The sequence below is a fragment of the Lonchura striata genome, chromosome 3, assembly GCF_046129695.1.
Source record: "Lonchura striata isolate bLonStr1 chromosome 3, bLonStr1.mat, whole genome shotgun sequence".
NCBI classification, from domain to species: Eukaryota; Metazoa; Chordata; class Aves; order Passeriformes; family Estrildidae; genus Lonchura; species Lonchura striata.
Window position 1 is genome coordinate 74,985,700 of NC_134605.1, and position 24,301 is coordinate 75,010,000.

At 40.8% G+C, this 24,301-nt stretch overlaps 1 protein-coding gene across 3 annotated transcripts in view; it reads right to left on the bottom strand.

Moving 5' to 3' along the window:
- Positions 1–1,601: 1,601 nt before the first annotated feature.
- Positions 1,602–24,301, bottom strand: part of KLHL32 (kelch like family member 32) — a 119,054-nt gene continuing 96,354 nt past the window's right edge. For all 3 annotated transcript variants that reach the window (XM_021545183.3, XM_021545147.3, XM_077782294.1), the window contains 5 exons: positions 18,993–19,719; positions 9,568–9,626; positions 6,995–7,187; positions 4,762–4,856; positions 1,602–2,954 (listed from right to left, as the gene is read on the bottom strand). In XM_021545183.3, the coding sequence (XP_021400858.1) occupies positions 2,793–2,954; positions 4,762–4,856; positions 6,995–7,187; positions 9,568–9,626; positions 18,993–19,719 (1,236 nt within the window). In that variant the 3' untranslated portion in view covers positions 1,602–2,792. The remainder of the gene's footprint in view (positions 2,955–4,761; positions 4,857–6,994; positions 7,188–9,567; positions 9,627–18,992; positions 19,720–24,301) is intronic.

Consider the following 24,301-nt stretch of genomic DNA (forward strand, 5'->3'; position numbering starts at 1 on the left):
CCATCCTCGCTCCTTCCAGCTGAGACCCCTCAGACACGGCAGGGTGCTCTCTGTCTGCTCTTGCATCCACACTCCTCCCTTTTCTTACCTGGCAGTAATTAACAGGGTTTTGCTCATCTGGCAAGGGCTATGAGGCATTTTCTGACTTCAGGTGCAGCAAAGCACCCACCATCTGGCCTGTAGGTCCTGCAACAAAAGCAGAAAAACCCAGATAGGAAAGTGTGACACAAAACCTTAAATGACTAAGAGGTTGCTGTGAAAGACCTCTGTAATCAGTGGAGCCTGATGATTAAAAGCCAGAGCAGGATCCTGACACTAATAGGAGCATATGTGTTGTCCTGAGGCTCTGTGGCAGAGGTACCCCTGACCAATATAATGCAACTGCACAGCTGTTTAAAACTGCCATTCACAGTGCAGACAATTGGTGACAACTAGCAGAGCAGTAGAAGTGTCTAAAGGGCAGAGCAAACATGATAAACAACTTTCTTGCCTTTCAGACCTTGAAACAAGAGGCACATGCTGCTTTGCATCAGGAAACTGCCCCCCTCTGCTTCTCAAACTCAGACCACTGCTGCCACTTTCTGCCACTGCTCAGCAGTCATCCTGATCCATCCTAATCCCTCCCCCTGCTCTCCAAAAGCAGCAGTTTAAACGATTCCATAGCTACAGCTGTGGTAAGCTATGAGACCTAGGAATAAAAGTGTTCAAACTAAGCTGAGACATGGAAAACACACTTTGCACAATTGTCCAGAAGTACCCTGGGCTTTACAAACAGGAAGTGACAGTTCTGCCCCCAGAACAAAACCAGATCACTCACCTGGTGTGGCAGCTCTGGGATGAGACTCAAAGCCCTTGCATAAGTTTTTATTATTGTAGCCACCCTCCTCTTGAAAATGACACATGTTCTCTGTGTCCCTGAAAGCCACATCTAAGTCAAAGTTTGTGTACTTGCCTGGCTTGGACCCTGCAGCCCACACAGGAAAACAATTTCTGTAAATGGGCTGTTCAGAGAGCTGTCCCTTACATGCAGAATTCCAGGAGATCAAACAAATTAAACCAATACATTAAAATATGCCTTGATGTAGAGCCTATTCAGCTCCCATGCAGCATAAAGTCCTGCCTAGATATAGGCATGCTCGGTGCACAGAGGGAGATGGTGTTAGCAACTTGAGCCAGTGTGCCAGGCAAAGACTGTGCAGCTGCAGCTCAGCTTGAGGCAAGGAAAGTGAGAAAGCTCAGAAAAAAAAAAAAAAAAACAAAACAACCAAAACCCCTGACCATAAAACATTCTAACCTGATAAGTATGGAAAAGGAAAGGTGATGTTCCACCAATACACTGCCCAGCAGGAGACAGAAATGATAATAAAGTTACCTCCCTGTCATCAGACCCTTAAAAGTTAAAAGATAGTTTTGATTAGAAAGTGCTGCTCACTGGACGAAGTAAACCTGTTCCCGTCCAGCAGGCACAGGCTACTGCTGCAGCACATTCCACATGTGGCATTAGCAGGAGCATCAGCAGGAATTTGATAGGTCTGCTCAGGCAGCACAGTGGCAGGGAGCTGATCAGTAGGTAAGACAGAGAAGTGAAGAGTATCCATAAATCAGAAATAGAGAAAGATTTAATTACATGCTTGGTTAATATTTACAAACATTGACATTTTTGTTCAATATATAAATAAAAGACAGAGATAAGAGACAGGGACTGCCTTAGCCAAGCAAAGCCAAAATACACCAGGTTAGAGTATTTGCTGTGAGCTGGCATATGCCTGGAGAGTGGAATGGAGACACGCTATATAAAATGAAAGAATAAATAAATAAATATTGACATTGTTCTACACCTGTTTAGCCTCTGGAGACTAGTGATTTGTGGGACCATATGTTGGACAAAATGAGACTGTTCACTGATAATTGTAAATGTGGTGACCCCTTGCAAACTGGATATTAAAAATATTAAGTAAATGGCACATTTTAATTATACAGTAAAGAGGCTGATCTCCACCACTAAAAGACTGCAGCTGTCAGGAAGAATTGATCATATGACAGAAGGTAACATTTATTTGGTAGTAGACCTTGGTAAATGACATCCCAAACAATCTTTAGATTCTCAGACAAACACATTCAGTTCAGACTTGAGTTTAACCGTGAGGCTTCATTTTCTTTGCCTTTCAGCTGAGACAATTTTTATCTGTTCTTCATATCCTATAGGGCTTGTTTGGTTTTTTTTGTTTTTGTTTTAATCTGTTTTGAAGTATTTAAATTTCAAATGAAGTATTATTAAATGAGAAACTGTAAACGATGGAGTTCGGAATTGGAAGTCAACACATTTGTTATTCTTTTTGCCAAAGGTATTGAGTAAGTTGCATAATTAGCACAGTATTGTATAATCTTTGTCAACATAAACAGAGCATTTTTATTGTCTTTGAAAGTGCCACTGGTGAACAACTGAATGTGCAGACTCCAAAGAGCAGCGGCCCAGGAAGAGCTGAGAGCATCCACAATGGCTGGCGAAGTTGCATAAGGAAATGAAGAAGACACGTAGCAAGTGGCCACCGGCAGAAATGCACAACGCGCTCACGTATCTGCTTCTGCGTCTGAGGCTGAGGAGAGAAACCGCACGCAGGCTTTGGATCTTCCTCCCTGCCTGCTGTGATCTGACTTTAAGACAAATGTGTGATGGTAAAGCAGCAGCCCAAGTGGATTGATTCTTCTCACTGACCCAGAGAAACCCTTCTGTACACAGGGTTTGATGTTTTCCTCCTCCACTTCCGATTCCGTGAAGCGCAAGGAATGTGTCACATTGTGCCGATCCTGTGGTGAGGCACTTGCAGAGTCTGAAGGTTGGGACACGTGAAATAAGGAGCTGGAAGAAAGCAGGCTGCTATTCCATTGGAAGCAAAGGGGAGCGTGGGCCCATAGAATACCTCTTCCTTCCCCTCCTTGCTAACATCCAGTACCTGCATGGCAAAGCATACAAAATATTTTTGGGATCACAGAAGAAAGCTGAAACAAATTTGCTGGCACCCACCTCACGTATTTACTATTAATCCCAGAGGAAAAGGTAGCTTAAGGTAATTTTTAGATCATTTATGGATCTGGTGATCCATTTGCTGTTCTCAGACCCAACCCAAAACCTGAGTGCCCAGGCACTTGGGAGCAAACAATGACATTGGATCCTGCTTTCCTGGCAGGAGAATATGCAGCCGTGCAAGTGGGTTACTCTGCACAGAAGGGCTCCTGTTAGCACAGAACACAAATCATTTGTCAGCTCCAAGGTATTTAGTGGACACAGAAGCTCTATGGAAGATGGGAATGCCAAATAAATGGCTGATTTAAAGTAAGTAAAGACATTTAAAGAAAAAGTGGAATTTTTTCTTCCAAAGGAGAGAGTAACCTCAGACTTCCTCAACTGGAAGATAAAAGGGCTAGTTTTGATGGTTAAAGCCAGGCACACTGCCAACAGCTGAGGAGGGACAGCACACACAGCTCTGCCAAATCACTCAATATATTTCTTTTCCCTTTTATGTCGGGACTGTGTCAGGCAGGCTGCCAGTTCATGACCAGTCTGGGGATATGGACAAATGTCCATTTAAGAAAGCAAGATCCCAGGATTATTTTTGCTTGTCACTAAGCTCTATTAAAACCCAGGTGCAACACTGCAGAGTACCTGTTGATTATAAATGAGCCCACTGGTGGAGCACAGCTGCTACCTCTATACGGTGCTATTACTCCATCTAAGCATGTCAGCTATATCCAAGCCAGACTGAATGGCTTTTTCCAATAATTTTTTTGGTATGGTATCCAACAACTTGCTAAAACACAATTACGCTAATGACCAGAACATGTTTTTAACTGTTTATCTTGCATTATCTTACACTTTACAAATTCATGCTACTAAATGTTCTATATAAGACCAGCAGTTTGGCAACCTAATGTACCCCCTTACTATGCTAAGCCTAACTTCTAGTCTTATGGGAGAGTTTAGAGGTGAAATTCTAAAATCCAAAAAGTTGGAAGCTAATAAAAAGGTTGTTTATCAACAAAAGTGCAGAAACTGAGATATAAACAGGACTTTCTGCCTTTAACTGCTTAGCTGGTGACAAAGCAGTGGCTGTGATGTAGAACTTCTTCCCTCAGAAACATGCAGAAAGATAAGAATTCCTAATTTCTGTACCAAACTACCTGAAAGCCATGGATCTGTGGGTGAGCTGCATTTATAAAATATGGGAGAGCAGAAGAGTTTGTTGGACAACCTATTGCCTAGGGCAGGGATCAAAAAACTTCCATTGAAGCTCTAAAGCAATAAGCAGTAGGGCAGGGAGTAGGCTGACTGCACCTGGTCAATGAACCACTCATTAACTCTGGCTGCCCTTCAGAAACACAGCTCGGAAAGAAAAGAAAAATCCCAATATGGGCTGAAAAATTCTTAGCCACATCATCCATTTCTGCAACCCTTTTACTTTTGAACTTGATAGTGTAACTGCTGAATATATACATATTATTTTATCCAAACCTTGCCAAAGGAAAGACAATTCACCCCTGGTTTACTGGAATATCTTAGAGGAATTTCATCTATTGGCTCATCTGGAAATACTTTTAATTTCTACAGTATTTCCTCTCTGTTTATGCAGGTTCAGTGGCTGCATAAGAAATGTCCTTAATCTCTCCTCTTCACATGTATTTTCCTTTTTTAATAACAACTGTGCAAAACTTATACTTGCAAGATTATTGGAAAAGACTTTCAAAGAAACCTAAATCGCTCACCTGGATGCATGCCAAAGGCTCATTTGTCCAAATCGAATAGCCACCAACTAAATATATTCTACCATTGTGGACAGCAACTCCAGACTCATTTTGACCTAAAGCAAAAAAGGAAATAGAAACCACTTTCAGTGTTTAATTAACCCTTTTAACACCAAATGCTGGAGTTCTGTAATGGGATGCAAACACTTCTAGCAGTGACGTGACTGTTTCAGAATTCCCAACGTGTCAGAGGGAAGGCGAGGTGTGGGGGAGCAGTTCCTTCTCTTTGCAGGAGCCCTGCCTGGTGCTGCCCAGATGAACATTAATGTGCTGTGCAGGGGACCATCCTCTCCCTCCTCATGTGTGTCTCAGGGGACAGACACGGTCCCCACCTGCCCCTCAGCCTCCATCAGACACGAACAACCAAACAGGCTGAGAGCCCCGAGTGCCCCTCCCGTGCTGCCCACGCCTGTTCAGCCCCACTCCTCCAGGTACAAGTACGATGGAAATCACAGGAGCTGCTGCGCAAGTTCATCCCCATAGCAACCGTCTCCCAACAAGTTTGGAAGTTTTGAAGGAAAACTAAAGCCTAAAAAAATCTGCACTACACAGTTCACCAGGCACATTTACTGCCAGTTGTACTGACAGAAAGAAAGGCTTAGGTAGCTGCTTAAGGCACGGGTTGTAGAAACAACCTGGAGGCACTGGAGAGGAGGCTGCTTCACAGCATTCAGTGGGTCAGGGTCAGCTCCAGAATGAGAAGGGCACCTGCAGCTGCAAATCAGATTACATCCTTCTCAAAGGCTGCCAGTTCCTCCACATAATACAATAATTAACTAGTGAGCAAAAGACACATGAAAAACTAGTTCTGTTTGACCATGTGCAATTCCTTTTTAATCTGTACCTCTCTCCCTAGTGTCCAGCAAGTACTCTGATGGCCTGACTTGGAAACCAAGCAGCCCTACTGTTGGTGCTTCTCTAAGAATGTGTCACATGCCTATCTGGAAGTGTGGCCAACCGGTTCAGGGAGGTGATTCTGCCCCTCTGCTCCATTCTGCTGAGACCCCACCTGCAGTGCTGTTCCCAGCTCTGGGGACCTCACTACAGGAAGGATAGTGACCTGTTGGAGCAAGTCCAGAGGAGGCCACCAAGTTGATTAGAGAGATGGAGCACTTCTCCTAGGATGAAAGGCTGATAGGATTGGGGTCTGTTCAGCCTGAAGAAGAGAATGCTTCAGCGTGACCTAATTGTGGCCTTCCACTACCAGCAGAGAGCCTATCAGAAAGCTGGAGAGGGACTTTTAAAAGGGCATGTAGTGACAGGACAAGGGGGATTGGCTTCAAGCTGGAAGTGAGTAGGTTTAGATTAGGTATTAGGAAGAAAGTCTTTACTGTGAGGGTGGTGAAGCTGCTCAGAGAAGTTGTGGATGCCCAATCCCAGAAAGTGCTCAAGGTTGGATGGGGCTTTGAGCAACATGGGTCTAGTGGGAGGTGTCCCTGCCCATGGCAGAGGGTGGGAACTAGATGATCTTTAAGGTGCCTTCCAACCCAAACCATTCTATGATTCTGTGTGTCTCCCTGGGATTCAAAGGGATACTAAATCTGGGAATTTTATCAGGTGGAGGTGAACTTTGGTGGACTGGGTGTCAGGGACAGTGAGCTGTAGTGTTTTCCAAGTTCCAGTTTTAACAGTTCTTCCTAATAAGTGAAGAACTTTACAGATCCTGTAGTTAACTAAGTGCTCAATTAATTTCTGACTTGATGGAATTCCAACAAGGACATGTCCTTTTGGGTAATTTATTAAGAAGATACTATTTAGACATAAGCAAGAGTTAACAGATTTCAGTGAAAGCTTTGCCCTATAATGCCAGCAGAAACCACTACAAAACAACGCTACGTGGTAAAGACACATCAGTCTCCTGTACACTCACACAGGGAGCTAAACCAATACCACAGGCAAGCTTTTGGAGAATGAAAAAATAGTACTGGTAATATTATGACAAATTTTTTTTGACTGCCTAATTAAATGAAACTTATCTGCACCTTCTTCAAAATTTAATGTGAATGAATGAAAACAAATATTTTGTAGACCACCGAATGCCAGAACTGTAATGAAAAGTGTCTTCTTGGCTGATAGTGGTCCCTAAATTGGAAGCACTTGTCGCAAAGTCATGGAGTTCCACCTACTAAGGCATCTAAAGGGAAAAGATGTTTCAGTTCAACAGTAGTGAGCTCCCTTTTTGAACAACACTCACCTGTCAGCATGTTGAAGCTGCAGCGGGTCCACTGGTCGGCGTCTATGCTGTAGGAGTCGATGTGACGGACCAGGATGCGATCGTTGTTGTAGTCGAGGTCGTTCCCACCTAACACGTACAGCTTCCTTTGGACAGCGGCCATGGAGTGATACACTCTCCTCTGCAGCATCGGGCTACGGCTTAACCACTTATTCTGCAAAGAGAGAGCTTGTCTAAGCACTGCTCAAAGGCACACCTACAGTGGCAGTGCAATGAACAGTAGCACGGTACTGGTTTCTTCGTACCCTTGGTCAGGAACCACAAGTGCAAATACTGGTTCTGGTCATATACTAGACTTGTGTGTTGGTTGTATCATTGAATAAGGATAGTGGACTTTCAACACATGGCTTATAGTTCTCACATTATATATAGTTCATTAATTTAATGACATTTCTTCCTCTATTTTTTTTTTTTGTATACTCATCAGGTTTCAAAGGTCTTTTTTTTTTCCTCTTTATAACTCAGTAGCAAATTCTCCTTAAACCAGACTATTAAATGTCTCCTTTGTATACAGTGCTAAAATTATCTATACCAATGAGCTCTGTTATGTGAGAAGAGAGATTCTTCTGCCTTTTGTTATTCAGAAGCTTATTTGATCTTATCCTTGGGGAATAAAGCAACAGGAAAAATAATTTCCTAAAGAATCTTCTCAAATGATTCATTTGGTTTAATGTCAACCCTTTATTTGTGGCAACTTAGAAAGTTCCAACCCTTTGCATATTTTTGTTATTCATTAACAATATTCAAGAATTTTACCTGTTTAGGGGAGAGGCAGGAAGACATGGAAGACAAGGGATTAAAGCAAAGTATTTTATAACTGAGAAAACAATTGCTCCTGCTATGCCTACCAAATCAAGCAACCTGGCAAGGGATTAATTTAAGTGGAGGAAGTTAAAAATCTGTGATACATGTGCAGCAACTCCAGAGTCTCTAAGCCTTCTGCCTTTTAACCGCCACAATATATAGCTATACATCTCAATGTGTAATAGTTGAATATTAGGCATTAATGTTTGCATTAGTAGTCCAGTCTCTTAACACCAGACTGTAGACACCATCTGCTTTGCAAAGCCTGCCTGCATCCCCTGATTATATCTTTAGCTTCCTCCACTGCAGTGCCTGCCAGGTGAGCCTCAAAGCACTGCAAAGGCAGCGAAACAGAGGGGCCTGGCAGGGTCATTTCTAATAAGGCAGTGTGTGAATACTAATCAGTGGTGGGGAGGCAGAGGTCAGCACAGCGGCTTGCTGGCAGGTAGCTGTGTGCTCGGTGGCAGATGGCAGGCATTATCGACTTGCCACAAAGGCCTCGCGCAGGAGCAGGCGCTGGGGCTCCGTGATGGAGCTATTGAGATTCCGTGCGAGATGCAAGCAGATGTGATGGTTTCCAGTACCCACTGTAAACAATATGCCAGCAGAATTTTTAAAAAGAGCCTGTGTGTACAAACACGAAGCAGACGTCGTTTGAAGAATGCAAGTGCACAATTCCTCCGTAACTCTTCACGCGCCAGGCTGGGTTTTTCGCCATCAGCAGGGCACACTGAGGCAGCCCCAGCACCAGGATTTTGGGGTGCAACTTTCACATCAGTAAGTGAAGAATCCCAAGTGAAAGGTACACAATAGAGACAGGGTATCCAAATGTGTGTGCCCCTCACAAGCAAAGTAAGATTGCTGCCTGTAACTGCTACTTGGATTTAGGACAAGTCAGCATTTGTAGTCAATGACAAAACTGCACCTCGAAAAGAACGAGGCAGGTGTGTCATCTCCTGCTTTCTGCTTCAGGCCCCGTATGTGCTATGCTTTAAATAGTCAGTGGGAACCACAGAGAAGTATCTTCTGGCACAATTTTGTTCCAAATACAGCAATCAAAGCCCCTATCCTACAATCAGAACAGTCAATACTCTTCCACGTGGGTGTAAATCAGGCTATGTAACTCTGATTGCAAGCTTAGGACTTTTAATTCCTAATACAAGCAAGAGGGCATAACCATGCCCTAACCCTCTGAAATGGTTACTGAGCTGTGCTAACGTAATCAAAACACATACATTATGTATGAAATAATCCCTAAAAGATATTTTAGGTGCTTGGGTAATGAAATGATAGGCACCCTTGCAGTCAGCAGAGTAAGTCACGGCCAGGTAGTACAGTTCTCAAAGTATTCAGGAAACAAAAAGGCCCATATATGCAATTCAAAACAGAAATGCCAATGACAAGGAGCAGTTTTGGAACACTGACTTTGAGTATACATTGCCTAGGATTACAAAACAAAAAAAAAAAAAGAACAAGCAAAATAAATACTGATAAATACAGGGAATTTAAAGCACATTTCTGTATTTAATCTAGGATGTTTCTAATTCCTACAGGCTTAAAAGACATCATAAATTGTCAGGGTCTCCATCACTCAGTACAAAATGAATTTAAAACACCACTAATTAAAGTGGTCAGCACTTTTAACTTTTAGCCTTACAAAATCTTTGTATGTATTTGCCAAGAGATCTGCTTGAAGCAAAATGGAACGTATATAACACACAGATACTCACCTGCTTAGGATCATAGACCATGAGTCTATTTTGATATTGTGCAGTATTTGTTACTCCTCCTATAAAAGAGTTGATACAGGTTAAATTTTTTCATATAGGCAAAGCCAGGACCAAGATCTGTACAGCGAAATAACCAATTCTAGAGTTCATCTACAGATAATAATTACATTACATACCAGCATTTCTGCTTACATTCCACTGCACTTCTTAATATGGTTACAAGGGAAAAAAGGAGCCCTATTTGTCAAATATACAGAAACACAGAACAGCATCAATAAACAGCCACCACACACTTCCTTTGTAGAGCTGATTTTATGGGCCAAAAATGAGTAAAAATTGATTTCTTTATACATAACTGTGTATTCAACGTTCATCAAGGCACAAAGATGGAACATACAGTGTGTGACAGGGTTTAAAAGAGGAGGAGGTGGGCTTGCATCAATGAGAAGCAAGAGGTCAGAGAGAAGCTCTGCCTTACCAAAAGCATGACAGGGGATACCACTGCCAGTTAAAGGCACAGTCCAAGCCTGTGCAACTGTGCTTATCTATACATTTGAAAGAAATTCTGTATTTAGTTTGTGTTATAGAAAACATCTCATTTAGTTGTAAACTTAGATTGGAAGCCCTACCAACAGTGATCAGGAAATCGCCTCAGAAAAGCTCAGAATAGACTCTGACTAAAATAGATGCTGCAAACCAGCTGTTTACATCAACACAGTAAAGAGACATTTAATGCCTCATCATCCCTTTCTTACTTTGTTTTCAATGGCAAATTTCACTAGGTAAACACGGAAAACTTCTTCAGTCTGTAATCTTACCTGTGCAAACATGTTTTTGAATGTGCTCAAGCCTTCTGGGGACATGGTGTCACTGCAGCTCTGCCACAGTTCCCAGTCCCCCTCTGTCAACACGCTGGGCCCATGGGAAGATGGAAGCAGAAATAATGTCTGCAAACTGTGCCTCGCCTTCATTCTGCCACGAAGTCTGGGCAGAACTGGGCATGTCAGTGGCCACACACCAGTGACACTCATACTGACAGGCAAACTATTTATATCACAGTTTTAATGGCCCCTACCAGTAGTGGACAAAATCTGCAGCAGTAAGAAGAAGGATTTTCATCTTACTACATTTCATTTTGTGGATGCTTCCCTTTTCTGTCCGGGCATACCCATTTCAGCCAGGACAGCAGCACAGTGTCTTAAATTCCTGCTGGATGAGTTAGAGGGCCAGTCCCCCTAAGGTTGCTGGGTTGGTTTTTACTCTTTTATCCCCAAGCTCTGTGCTGGGGAATTCTTATTTTGCCAGCCTCCAACTAGGCCGAGGGCAGCATTTTGGTTCAGAGCCATATTGTTGTTTTGAAGCAACTCTGCCACCTCCCCCATGTTATTTTAGGCTGTAGGTTGGGACTAGTGTGCATTCAAGGTAAACCAGAAGCTCTGCTCCAGATCTGCACCAGCCATATTCCAGTTCCTAATGGGAGCATAAGGGTGCAAAATAATAACTGGTCTTTTGGCTTTGTACCACGTGAGTACTGGGAACATTTGAGCAGAAGTCCAGAACAAACCTAGCCCAAAGCAAAAAATGTGAAGTGTACGTGGAGTAAACACAGAGAACTTGGTGCCAAGGTTTTACCTGATGATCTGCTCCTACTAGGCTGAGCTGCTTGCTGACATAGAAGTATCCTCTGATCACTCAAAAAAACTTGAGTGGGGCCAAGAATCTATAGCAGAAACTACAGATGTATCTATTTTAGAGTCTTCAACTGCAGCAGCAAGGAGAAACAATGCTGTTACTCGGGTTCATCTCTGCAAGCAGCAGCCTGTGGTAGGCACCTCCAGAGGGATGACAGCCCAAATTCCCAGCTCAGAGATACCCACAGGCTGAGAGATAGCTGGGATGAGATGCAGTCTCTCCAAACTGTTTCCATCACACTATGACACACCCTGCCCATCACAGCACATGTGAAATACACGCACAGGAACAGACATCAGAAAGCAAAGACTGCTCCTATGTCTGATCTTACAATCTGTTATTTGTCTCTACATTGTTGTGCAGCCTTCACATTCCTAGTGGTCATCAGCCAGACAGACAAAACAATGTTTTCTAATATCTGCTTTGTAATTAGACTTTTTTTTCACATACATTTATTTTCACTCCCAGCACAATGGCTAAAATGAGACATCAGATTAGTATTTTGAAAAAATACAAATCATAGTGATTTGGATTATTACCTCCAGAATGTTAAACTACAGGAGACACATTTGAAACACAATTTTGGGTCATACATTTCCATGCTGAAAGGGCACCTTAATTTGGGAGGAAAGATGTGAAGGAAGAAGAGAAAGACGAGTGTTGTTTCCTCATAAAGTAATAAAATAAGTAAAATTATTTCCTTCTCTTCACAAAGGGCCCCTCACATCAAGTACACAGCTTACATCTTTTCCCCTGCAATATTGCTCATCTCTGGTGTTTTATCATTACATTCCCTTCACATACCGCTCTTCACTTTTAGATTAATCTGCCAAAATGAGATGCTAAGGATTTGCATACAGATTTGACTACACAAAAATAGATCTGGAATTAATAACAGTCTCTATATGTTTTAATTTCTTCTAGACTGGAGTACCCTTGCCTCCAGCAGTATTCTTGGCTTTGAAAGTCATCAAGCTGATTTGTCTGCTCTTAGGTTATGATGCCACATGCTGCTACACTGTCCCCTGCAATCAAAGTGCTCGCAGAGATAGATTCCATGCCTTCCCCTAACAAGTATATTTTATAGATTGGCAGTTTTGATCTCCCCTCCCCAGGGGGATAATCTGCATCTTAACAGGTTTCTATAGATACATCTGTCATTAAATATGCCATCTTATATCTGCATCAATTTTCAAACTCTAGTTCCTTCTAACTTTGAAGTGCTATAGCAAAAGTTTAAAATTTTCTGCCAAAATTCAGATTTAACAAGTCTGCAATGTCCTCTTGAACTATTTTTTTTAAATACTACAGACAGCTGGGAAAGGGCAAAAGAGCATCATTATGTCTCTTAAAAATAAGAAAAGAAGGGGAAGAAGAGTTCAAATGGCACTAAAAATAATACATACTTTCTCAGAAAAGAAATGGGGTAGTTCTGACAGAATTTCTTACACTTCTCTGTTGTGTTTTCTATGAGGAAAGGAGAGGATAGAGAGCCATCATAATGAGAAATAGCAGTTAAAAATACAAACTATGCTATTAAATTTGATGTCAAGCAATAACAGCTAATGTGGTAGTAACCCAACAGTTAGAGAAAGAGAAAATAAAATGTCTGACTGGTTAAATGACAGAAAATTTGCAGTTTGGTCAGCATTTGCTGTTTTTATAAACATAGTGATGATTATACCACTTTATATAAGCAGCTTGCTTTGAGGACTCCAGTTCCTGGGAGGCAAGGAGCATCCTCAAGACAAGACTGTCTTTCTTGCTCTTTCAGACAGGAGCACACCCTCATGGAAAGGCCATCATCCAACCCTTGGGCTCACAATGTTTTTACACTGTCACAGTAACTTGCTCACTCCCTTGTAGGCTGCAAATGTTGCTTTTTAAGCCTTCCAAGACCTGTAAATCCCAACTCATGGAACAGTGCCCCTCTACATGGGTAAATTGCTCAAGGATACAAAAAAATACCTTGTCCATCCCTTTCCCACACTTGATACATGTTTTGTGTTATTACAGTCCTCCCAAACACTCCAAAAACTGCACTGAGAAGCACCTTCAAGACACACTTCTAAAAAGAGAAGGGTAGGAGGCAGTAGATTCAACATTTTCCTCAATGACAATTTATAAGTCATATTTATAACGAGGCCTAGCAAGGCCCCATATGACTTGAGAAATCTGATCCAATCCAGATTCCCCAGAAAATATCACAACTCTCTCTGCAGTCCCCAAGCGCGAGGCTGTGCGCAGCAATCCGAGTTCACTGGGAGACGTGTAAAACTACATGTTGGCAAAGAGCTCCCGTGTGTGCTCCTTCCAGCAAATCCAGGGAATATATAGAAACCCACGACATGTACCCTAAGGTGCTCTGCTATTTTAAAACAGAAATCTCTCCTCTCTTAGGTGTCTGTGTGTTAAACACAAGATAATCCTTCCCCAACGCGCAAAGCAAACCTGCTGCCTCTTACTGCAGCCAGCTCAGGTGCAGTGAGGACAGCTGAGCTGGAGAATATTCTCTCAAGGTAAGGAGTCACCTGGGAGAGGCCAACAGCAGCTCTGCTCAGTGCTGACTCCAGATGCAATCCAGCCACAGACAACAGGGGCACAAGCCCTAGCTTTGTTTAAATCATTAAAGCTGGATGTTTACATTCAATCTAAGGAGAATAAATGGCATCAAACCAATAATGTCCATCACTGAAAGGTGTGAGATCATTCTTTCAAATACAGTAAAAATTAAGTCTGCATATATATGGAACATAGGGGTCACTAAGGAAATTTTTATGCACTTGTTAACCCCCCATTCCCAGTAAACCCTGTGTCAGCCACATTGTAAAACTTGATTTGTATAGATTTTGTAAACTCCTATTATTCCAGATCTATTTTTTAATAAAATAATTTTATAGACTTTTCCTGAGAAAAAATTCTTTACTTCATGACAGCATACTGATAGTAATGTCACACTTTTCATTCCAAATCACTTGCAAACTCAGAATAATTCTTCAAGATATGTTATCACCATCATTTCCTCGGTCAAAATCTCACCATTAGGGACCAAAAAAACAAACAAACAAACAAAAAAAAAAAAAACTTTAAAAACCAAAAGAATGAATCTTAAATTTTGAAAAAAAAAATTATTTGCTATATTAAATACAAAGCAACTGTAGAGGGATGGCTTGCTTACCCCCTTCCCCCAAGCTGAGTTTCTATGTGCATGTCAAGATGTTATTTTAGCTGACACACTTAAGGTCAGACAAATTGGGCCACTGCAAAACACCTGTGTAACACTTTGTTCTAAACAAGACTTTTCATGTGCTAATCTCTGGAGCACCTAAGGCAAAGGGAAGTGTCATTATCCCAAGATGCAGGTGCAGGAATGGCTCAGAGCTGCAATGCCTGGCAGAGGTTCCCTATCCCTCGATGTCCCCAGGGGCACTAGACCTATACCAGTGGAGGAAGGTTAACATGGATAGAAAAGGAGGTCTCCAGATTTGCATGTGCACTCCACAGAGGATGCTGGGAAATGGGCATAGTTCAAGTCCTCGCTCTTATGGAAAATATCTCCCTGCTTTTATAGATAGTGACTGTTAGTCATGTTGAACTCCAAAGTGTTTAGTGTACATAGTTTTTCTTTCACTGAAATACTTCACTTTACAAGCATTGTGGCATGCAATTCATTTGTGAAATTGGACATGGCATCAGATGTTAACTGGGCCCTAGAAGAATCACCTTTCTATAAAATTTCCAAACCACCTGCCCAATGCAATGTCAGTACAGAGAACTTATTTGTTGTGGTTTAACCCTAGTCAGCAACTCACAAAGACACTCATTCACTCCCCCCAGCATGGGATGGGGAGACAATTGGAAAAGTAAAACTGAGAAAATTTGTGGGTTGGGATAAAGAGTTTAAGAGGTAAAGCAAAAGCCACGCACACAAGCAAACAAAACATGGAATTAATTCACTGCTTCCTATAAGCAGGCAACTGTTCAGCAATCTCCAGGAGAGCAGGGATCCATCAAGCATAATGATGATTTAGGAAGTCAAACATCAGCACTATGAGCACCCTTTCCTCCTTCTTCCCCCAGCTTTATATGTTGAGTGTGACACCAGATAATCAGGAATATCCCTTTGATTAGCAGGGGTCAGCTGTCCTGGCTGTGTCCCCTCTCAAGCCCTTGCCCATCCCCAGCCTCCTTACAGGTGGGGTGGGGTCAGAAGTAAAAAACACCCTCACTCTGTAGAAGCACTGCTCAGCAATAACAAAAATATCCCTGTGTGACCAGGACTGTTTCCAGCACAAATCCAAAACATTGCCCAGACTAGCTGCTAGGAGGAACACTAACTCTATCCCAGCCAAAACCAGCACATTATTTTAATAAATTCTCATGCTTTGTTTTTCTTCAAATAAGAAAATAAAATTATGACTGCAGGGGAAAAACAATAAATAATGACATAAATATGAAAATATGGAGCTTGAAAAACTCAAGGGCTGAACCCACTTGTGCTGAGCAGAGGGACTGATTAGTTTCAATGTGCAAAAGGCTCCCTCTTTTAATTTTCTTCTGTCAGGTTAAAAACCCCAAAGAGATGGTAGTAGCTTAGGAGTCCCTCTGTCACCTGAACACGAGCCACCCACCTACGACTGCCAGTGTGTAAACTCACACAGCAGTCTATTTTGTCCATTTTCCTTTCCTGCTGCCTTTGCCATGATTTTATTATCTATTAGTTTTGAATCCTTGTCATATTTGTCCCAAAGGAGCAGCAAAGCAAAGCTGAAAATGAATCCAAATAATAATAGAAATTCCTTAAGTCTAGTTAGCTTTTGATCAGCAAAGCCTTTAAGAGGGCATGGGGCTGTAGCAGAGGCACTGAGTAAGTTAATGTTCAGTGTGCAGATCAAGCTTTGATGACACTCTCCACAAATAGAAGGGCTAGAAACTTATATTATCACTATTTAATTTATTCTCTCACTAAAAACCTGGGCACATTTCCATGGTTCCCTTGCCAGCTCATAGCAGCAGACTGACTTTGAGAGCTCTTTGCTGATGGCCTGTATTTCCCAGAAAAAGCAGCAGGAATGCAGCTCAAAACATTTCTAACTCAGACTAATTTTTTAATTACTTAATTTTAGGCCACATACTTCAAAATTAGGTTCCCTCCTGTATTGCTAATTACTTTCATGCTAACTTCTTATATTTGGTGATGAACAGTGGATTTTCCAGCAGTGACTATGATACAATAAAACATCTCTCTGTACTATTCCCCTGCCCCTGAATGTATATGTACCACAACCTACATTCTGGTCCTAAGCAATTAATTAATAATAGAAAGATAGCTACAGTTATTACATCTCCATCCAATTTTCTTTTTAAAATAACTCTATTCAATACACAACCAGGTTTCAGTGTGAGAGGACAAAATTCAGATTGATATCTACTGAAGTACAGCACAGTAAGTGCACTCTCATAATTCATAATAACCTGTCATAATTGAGAAACTCAAAACTTTCTAAGCATTTTCTCAGAATCTATCAAAATACAACTGAAAAGCCATGTCTACCTTATTCCACTGTTGGTAGCATTTTCAAATATAAATGGAACAATACTGCTAAAATGTTTTTTTGTTGTTTTGCCTAGTTTTAAAGAATTCATCCAGTAAGCTTCCACTTACCTCTTCCACTGATTCTACAGCTCTGTTAGAGGCATATCCTTGAACACAATATCACACTGCATAAGTTTCTAAACAAAAGTGGAATTTAAAGTACACAGGCATACATTTCACCTACATAACTAAGCATACGAATTAATCCTTAGGATAATTTCCCCTTTCCTAGCAAATTTGTAAAGACTAAATTTAATCTTCAACCAGCCCCTTGTTTGACTTTAAAAATGCTATCAGATACTTGAGTTTTGATGGTTTTGTTTTGTTGTTTAGGTTTTTTTTCCCCATGAGATTAAGACAAAAAATATTACTTTTTTCTAGTGCACGTTCAACGATTTCACGTGAGAATGTGTAACACCATTTTTTAAAAGGTCCTATTCTTCATAAATACTGACAAATGTAAGCCACAAAACAAAACAAAAAAATAGCAATCAAGACACAGCAATAGTAACATCCATGTATTTGAAGTGCCCACTGCAAACACACCCCTCTCTGCTAATAAAATAGGGAAAGTAGTGAATAAACACAATAATGCTCTGAATACCAAGCTGGTAGCCTAATGCAGAAATCCTGTTCCTGTACTCTACCTGGGTCTCTCCTCAGGTTTCACACAGCACAGACTCTACAAGACTCCCTAAATGATGGTGACTAAAGAAAATGACCCAAAGTACCTGCCAGGGATCTTGGTGATTTGCTGTGTTCTGTTCTGCTTTTAATGCCAAAGCCACCATTAATGACTTTAGTGCATATGTCTTAAAAGAGATACCTGCTAATTCCCCTCCCCATGCTTGGGAATCCATTCCCATGAGGCACTTAATCCATAGAGACAGAAAGGTTCATCTGCTAGCCTAAATGACACACTTTGAGAAGCACAGCACAGGCCTAAGAAGCTAACTTAATCTTCCATTCATTTTCCATCCTTTCACCAGAGGCATTCCAGACCATATTAAAATCCCCAGAAGGTATCTATGGTGAAGATGCCAATCACTGAACATTTACCTCAAGGGCTGGCCCCATTTACTCATTAGCTTCCTTAATAAATATTATAACTATATAACCTTCCGTGGCACACTTCTTAGTAAAGGGGGGATATGTTTCTGTCAAATCTTCTGTAGACAGCATCGGCCATATTCCAAAATAACTAATACCCACTCCGAGGACTGAGGTAACGAAATCCTCCCACTCTCAACAATGGCACGTAACTAAAGACTCAGTTGCAAATTACACATTCTTTTAGGATTATAGGGTCTATACATTCATCTATCTGTGCCATAAAGCCATGATTACATCCAGACAGCCTTGTGCACTTGTTATGGACAGAGTCATGGATGATTTCTAAAAACAGTCATCTCAGTCTGTTTCACTATTCTGAAGAGCAAGTGGGAGCAAATAATACATTTGCCTTCAACTTCTGGAACAATAAAAGCTAACAAGCACTTAATTTTCCATTTCACCATCAGGAATAAGTGACTAACAGAATATTCTGAGTTGGAAGGGATCCACAAGGATCATCAAAGTTCAACTTCAGGCCCTGCACAGGCTCAGGAATCACACCATATGCCCAAAGCGCTGTCCAAACGCTTCCCAAATTTTGTCAGGGTGATTGTATGACCACCTCCCTGGGGAGCCTGTTCCAGTGCCCAATCAACCTGTGGTGAAGAACCTTTTCCTGATATCCAACCTAAACCTCCCCTGACACAACTTCAGGCCATTCCCTTGGGTCCTGTGACTGTCAAATTACCAGATCCTATTACAGAAGCAATGTCTTTTTTAGTTTGTTTTTAGGAAGCACACAGAATTTGTCACTGGAAATTTGTCCAGAAGTGCATTATCATTCCAGTTCACTGTGATTTATGAATGGCAACTGGAGATAGTACATATGATATCAGCAGCTCTGAAATACTGAGCGTAATGTATTTTATACATTACGCTCCTATACTCCAAATGAGGCTTCAGTTCTTTGTCCTCTCTGCAGAGAAAAGTTATCGTGACATATAAACCAAAGATTTATTACTTTAATTCAAGACAGTATTTTGGTATTTTGTTAGTACCTCAAATTGTGTGAAACGTTTTCTACCTGATATCCAAAGAAGACCATCCACCACATATCCAGCATGGCATGAGAGTGACCGATCAAAGGACTGTACAAAGGTCCACTTGTTCTTCTTGGGGCAGTAGCGTTCGACTGTGGGCAGCACTTGACGCAATTCGTTTCTGCCCCCTACGGCATACAGGTACTCGTCCACGGCTCCCAGCACAAAGTGTTCCCGGCAGTTCTTCATCGGAGCTATCTCGGCCCAGGAGTTAGTGCGGGGGTCGTATCGACAGACAGTTCTCACAGCACACGTGCGCCCTGTGGAGTGCTCCACCTCTCCACCAGCTACAAAAAGAAAGTCTCCCATGACAGCAACGCAGTGGTGGCTCCTCCCCACTGGCATAGGTGCCAGCTCGCTCCAGTTAGCGATCCCCGCGATATGAACGTTCTCCTGGTCTACCGGGTTGAAGTATCGCAATTCCTTCACTTTACAGACTTCTCGTTTCTTCCCACCAATAATATAAAGAGTGTCTGACTGGAAGCGAGGCTTTGTCCTTGCAGTTTGCCAAACTGGCTGTGCATAGACACTCTGGTGGTAAGCCAAGGCCTCATTAATGAGCGCTGTCGCAGTTTCACTGGCTTGGACAAGAGGATGAGTAAGAGCTACAGTATGCAGTGTATCCACATCCATAAGGCCAAAGCGGACATACTGGAGAAGTTCATCCAGATACTGGTAGCGGCAGTTGTGTTCCAACCACCTCACAGCCAGCTAAAAGTGTGGGGAAGAAAGGGAAAACAAGACACACGTTATTTGCACACAATTCTGTCAATAAATGGTCTTTTGAAATTTGCCTGCATTCCAAGAGCAGATATATACTTGCCTCAGTTGTGGTATCTATGCATCTAAAAAGCAGCTGTGAAAGCCTATTAGTCCACATAAAAAGATAGAGTGTATATACACATATACTAAAGCATTGTATTGCACCGGCTCCCTGAAACAATTTCCACAGCATTATCAGCTGCTGTGCAATACTCTCGTTGTGCAATTTGTTAGTGTTTCTGGAGACCATACTATCCCTGAATCAAGCTGCTGAAAAAATAATATTAACATAGGGGCTATGGAATCACTGGACACCACAGGTATACTAGAAAGAAGACTAATGTCAGAAGATTACAAAGAAAAACCTTTTCTGCCCTCCAGATTTCATCCTATTTATGACAAAATATTGAAGAAATATAACATATTACAACACATTGAATCCTTTTTTTAAATTTCTTCTTCTTCATTTATTTATAAAGTGGAGAAAAGTGTAAGAGGGGAAAATTAAGTCAGAGAAGAGAGAAGCACAGAAGAGGTCCTGCTAATTTGGGGTAGACAGAAAGCAACAATTGAGCAACTGCAGCTAGTATCGACATTCAAAATGAAACATAGCATTCAAATCACATAAAGCTTATTGAATCCAACTGGTCCTAGAAAGAGGCTAGGAACAGCCTAAACCATTTCAGGAATTCTTGCATAAGTTATTTTTTGAAAACATCCAGTAATGAAGATACCAAAACTTCCTCAGGAAAACCATTCCCATACTCTGATATCCTCTCAGACAGATTTTTCCTCTTACATATGCAGAAGCTTTAAACCCTTAAACTCACTGCTACATTTTCCACCTTTGGGTTCATATTCCAAAGCAACCCTTGAAAATGATTCATCCATACAAAAGTATTTTGTTACCTACATTTTCTTCTCCACCTCAGAAGCATTTTAATATAGGTGTGTTTCCTCATCAATGAATGAAAAAGGTATTTCAATGAATCTTAGGTCATATTTTCTAAATCTCTGTTTATTGGTTCACAGTTCTCTGTTATTGAAATCTTTCATGTTTGCTGTTGAAAACTGGACATACTGTTCCTCTTAAGGCTGTAGTAGTAGCGAATAGGTTGGAAAAATCTCTTTGATTCTAACAGTCTATATCATTCTTGCTTGTATTCTTGCTTGTACATCACCACGTAAGACTGTCAGTATATTATGATGTTGCTGATCCACATTTAAGCTTGTGTCAGAGTACTATTCACACAACTTTTTTTTTTTTTTCTTTTTCTTTTTTTTTTTTTTTTTTTTTTTTTTTTTTTGTGGTTGGTTGATTTGTTTAGGATTTTTTTTCTGTAGAACTTCCACAGGCTGTCATGCTTTCTCTGTCATTACCCAACTCTGTACTTTTTACTTTAGGCCACTGCTCCAGTCAAGATCATTCTCAATCCAAATTGTATTTTCAAAAGTGCTAGAAAACCATTTCACCTTCTGCTTTTATTGTTCTTTAATCCAAATCATTATCAAAGACATTGACTAGTTCTGGATAAGGAGTAACTCTACCTGATACTTCAAATCATTTTGACACAGAACTTGTGGAGTGGGTGTTTCTAACAAGCTGAGCAACAAAAATATTTTCAGCTAAATCTTATGGCCCTGTACTGTTGTTGGGAATGTCACATAAAGGAGTTCAAAATAAAGGCTGCTCTTATTAATGACTTTCATAGATGATGTATTAAATTTATTACTGTTTCTGTATTCTGTCAGAGAGGGAAGATGAAAAACTAAAACCACCTTCTTGTTATGATTAATCTGAAACACTTTTTCCTCACTGTGAACCGCTGTGAAACAAAGAATCAATGAAGGGCATCAAAAATGCAACAGTAGTTCAGGCAGTTAAATGTTGCATTGAGTTTCAAATACATGCATTAGCGATATGTATTTTGACTTGTAAGCAAAAAAGACAATAATTAAATGTATTTGAAAATGTTTGTGGACTTGAAATCATTGAGCTTCCAAGTCAGGTGCTCTAAATCCACCAAACCCATGTGTCAGGTGTCTCCTACTGAGTTGTATCAGGCAACTTCCTATTCTGTGTCTTTAGCCATGTGAATGATTCCTGAAAGACGCTTAGCTCTCATCATTCAGCCACTTAAAATTGAGAAGAAATTCAGGCTATTTTCAGCATATATCAACTAAATGATATGTGGATTACTATACTGAAATAGAAGAACTTACAAAAATTGAGTTCTTATCTCTCAGCACTTGTATCCAACAGACTGGTTACTTTTGGAACTAAAAGTTCATGCCTTTGCTCCCATCTAAAATGGTATCACAGACGTGTCACTTGGGCTACAATGACAGACATTACAGACTCTGTAAAATACAGGCACTAATGTAAACCAGGACTTGGTAACCACAGGTCTTTTAGAGGAAGTTTAATATTAATGCCTTATTAATATCTTAGAACTTCATCTATCCCCTTTCCTTTATTGTCCTGCCTTTGGTCCCCCAATAAATACTGTATAAACACACAAGCAACACCACATACATTCATAACTTCAAAGAAATAGCACCTGCATTCATTTCTGGACATGGGATGTGTGATCTGCACAGAAAGCATGGACATTTCCATTCCAATACATTTTCTCTGTTGTAGGAAATTTGGCATATGCAACTTGATTCATACTAGAGTTATGTCTCTACTGAGAATAGTCCTGGAGTTGTAAATAAATGTTTCACTGAAACCAGTAATGTTTAACTTTTCCCTAAGCCACTACAGCAATGGTTGCAAAGTGATACAAAGATTCTGTTGGCACACATATGAGATCTGCAATCTATTCCGAATCTTGAACCTAAACCTTCTCTATCCATTCCACACTATTTTATCCCCACTCATCTGTCCTGCATCTTTTTTTATGAAAACCTTTGAACCTTTCCAAATTAAGTATATTGCAGCCTGCTTGGGATTCTCCATGTGTTGCACCTCATATATTGCAGCCTGCTTGGGATTCTCCATGTGTTGCACCTCAAGGTATCTTTGGCCTACTTCCACCTTTCCCCTCTGACAAGCAGCTGCAGCAGCAATAGGGCAACATGAAGGGAGGGCAACGTGAATCCCAGGCTGCCTCTTGTGTAGGGAGCTACTGGGTCTTACCAGACTCCATGTCCGAGGTCAGTTTGCTGTGGAAAATTTCATTTTATTGTATGTGTTTAGAAAGCAGGACTAAGAACCCTGCACACCACCTGGATGCTCTGGATGCTCTGCAGGCCTTTGACAGAACACAGAGAAGCTTCACTGAGTCTCAGGGAAGCAACAAAGGTCTGTGAACCACAGTGTGTTTAAAAGCTCCTGTCCAAATCAACTCATGCTATTGTTTGAACACAATCTGACTACAGTGCCCTGTGTGACCCACACCTAATCTGTGACACTCCAAGGCAGAAAAAAGGCCTTAAGAGCTAAGAGTTATATTTTTGTTATCAACTTGTCTTGCTAATTGTGACAGTTACAGTTTTAAAATTCACTTCGGTGAATTTTAAACACGTGGATGGTCACTACTTAAAAATCAATACTAAGAATTTAACGTACAAATGTAGGTGTCTATATTTATATTTAGAGAATACATGACAAATTCCTAAATATTGTGACACAAGGCTATAGAACAGGTCATCTAGTTTCAGAAATACTCACCAACTGAGCCTTAGATTTTTACACTGGTTTTGCAGCACACTGTTACCATGTTCTCCAGCAGAACATGATGTCTCACACTATGGAGGCATGGAAGAAAACTGAGTGTGGGTGAACAGTTTAGCAGCTATTCGAGGGCTGAAAAAGTTCAAAGGAATGAAAACTGAATTCCCAAATACATCTTTCACTTGTAGTAGAAGTAGTCCCTGGTGGACTGTAACACAGTTCTAACTTTCTTTCAGTGCAAAGGAGGCAAATATAACTCTCATCAACATATGGCAGACACAAACTTCCACGTACGAGACCAGCACACGTGTATATTTATCAACACAATTTCGAACACCTTTACTCACATTTTGTTTAATCTAGACTCAAAAACCTGGTTCCTACATAAAAACTCCAGAATTCACTCCATCTATATACTGATTATAGTGCCTATGTTTTCGCCTCTCTGGCAGTAACAATTAGCAACTATAATCAGTATTGGCAAAATAAACTCAAAGCCATTACAGGCTTTATGATGCTGCAAGAAAAGACATTCTGGCTTCTCTAAGGAAATACCAATTGCACTTGAAATTACAACTGTGCTTAAAATGCTAACAAGCAAGCAAGGAAAAAAAAAAAAAGATGATACACAATTTTGAGGTTTAAAATATTTGTGTCCGTGCTAAATAATTTACAAAAATAAGAAAAGACTCCTACTCCTACTGTCATATAGGCAAATTCTGTTTAAACTGCTAGAAGATTCTTTTCTATTAATTTTAATGTATGAGTGAGTAAAGGAAGTCACAGGCTAGTGCCTATATCAACTTTAATAAATAATATATTTTGCCATATTCATCTTCTAAACTAAGTAAA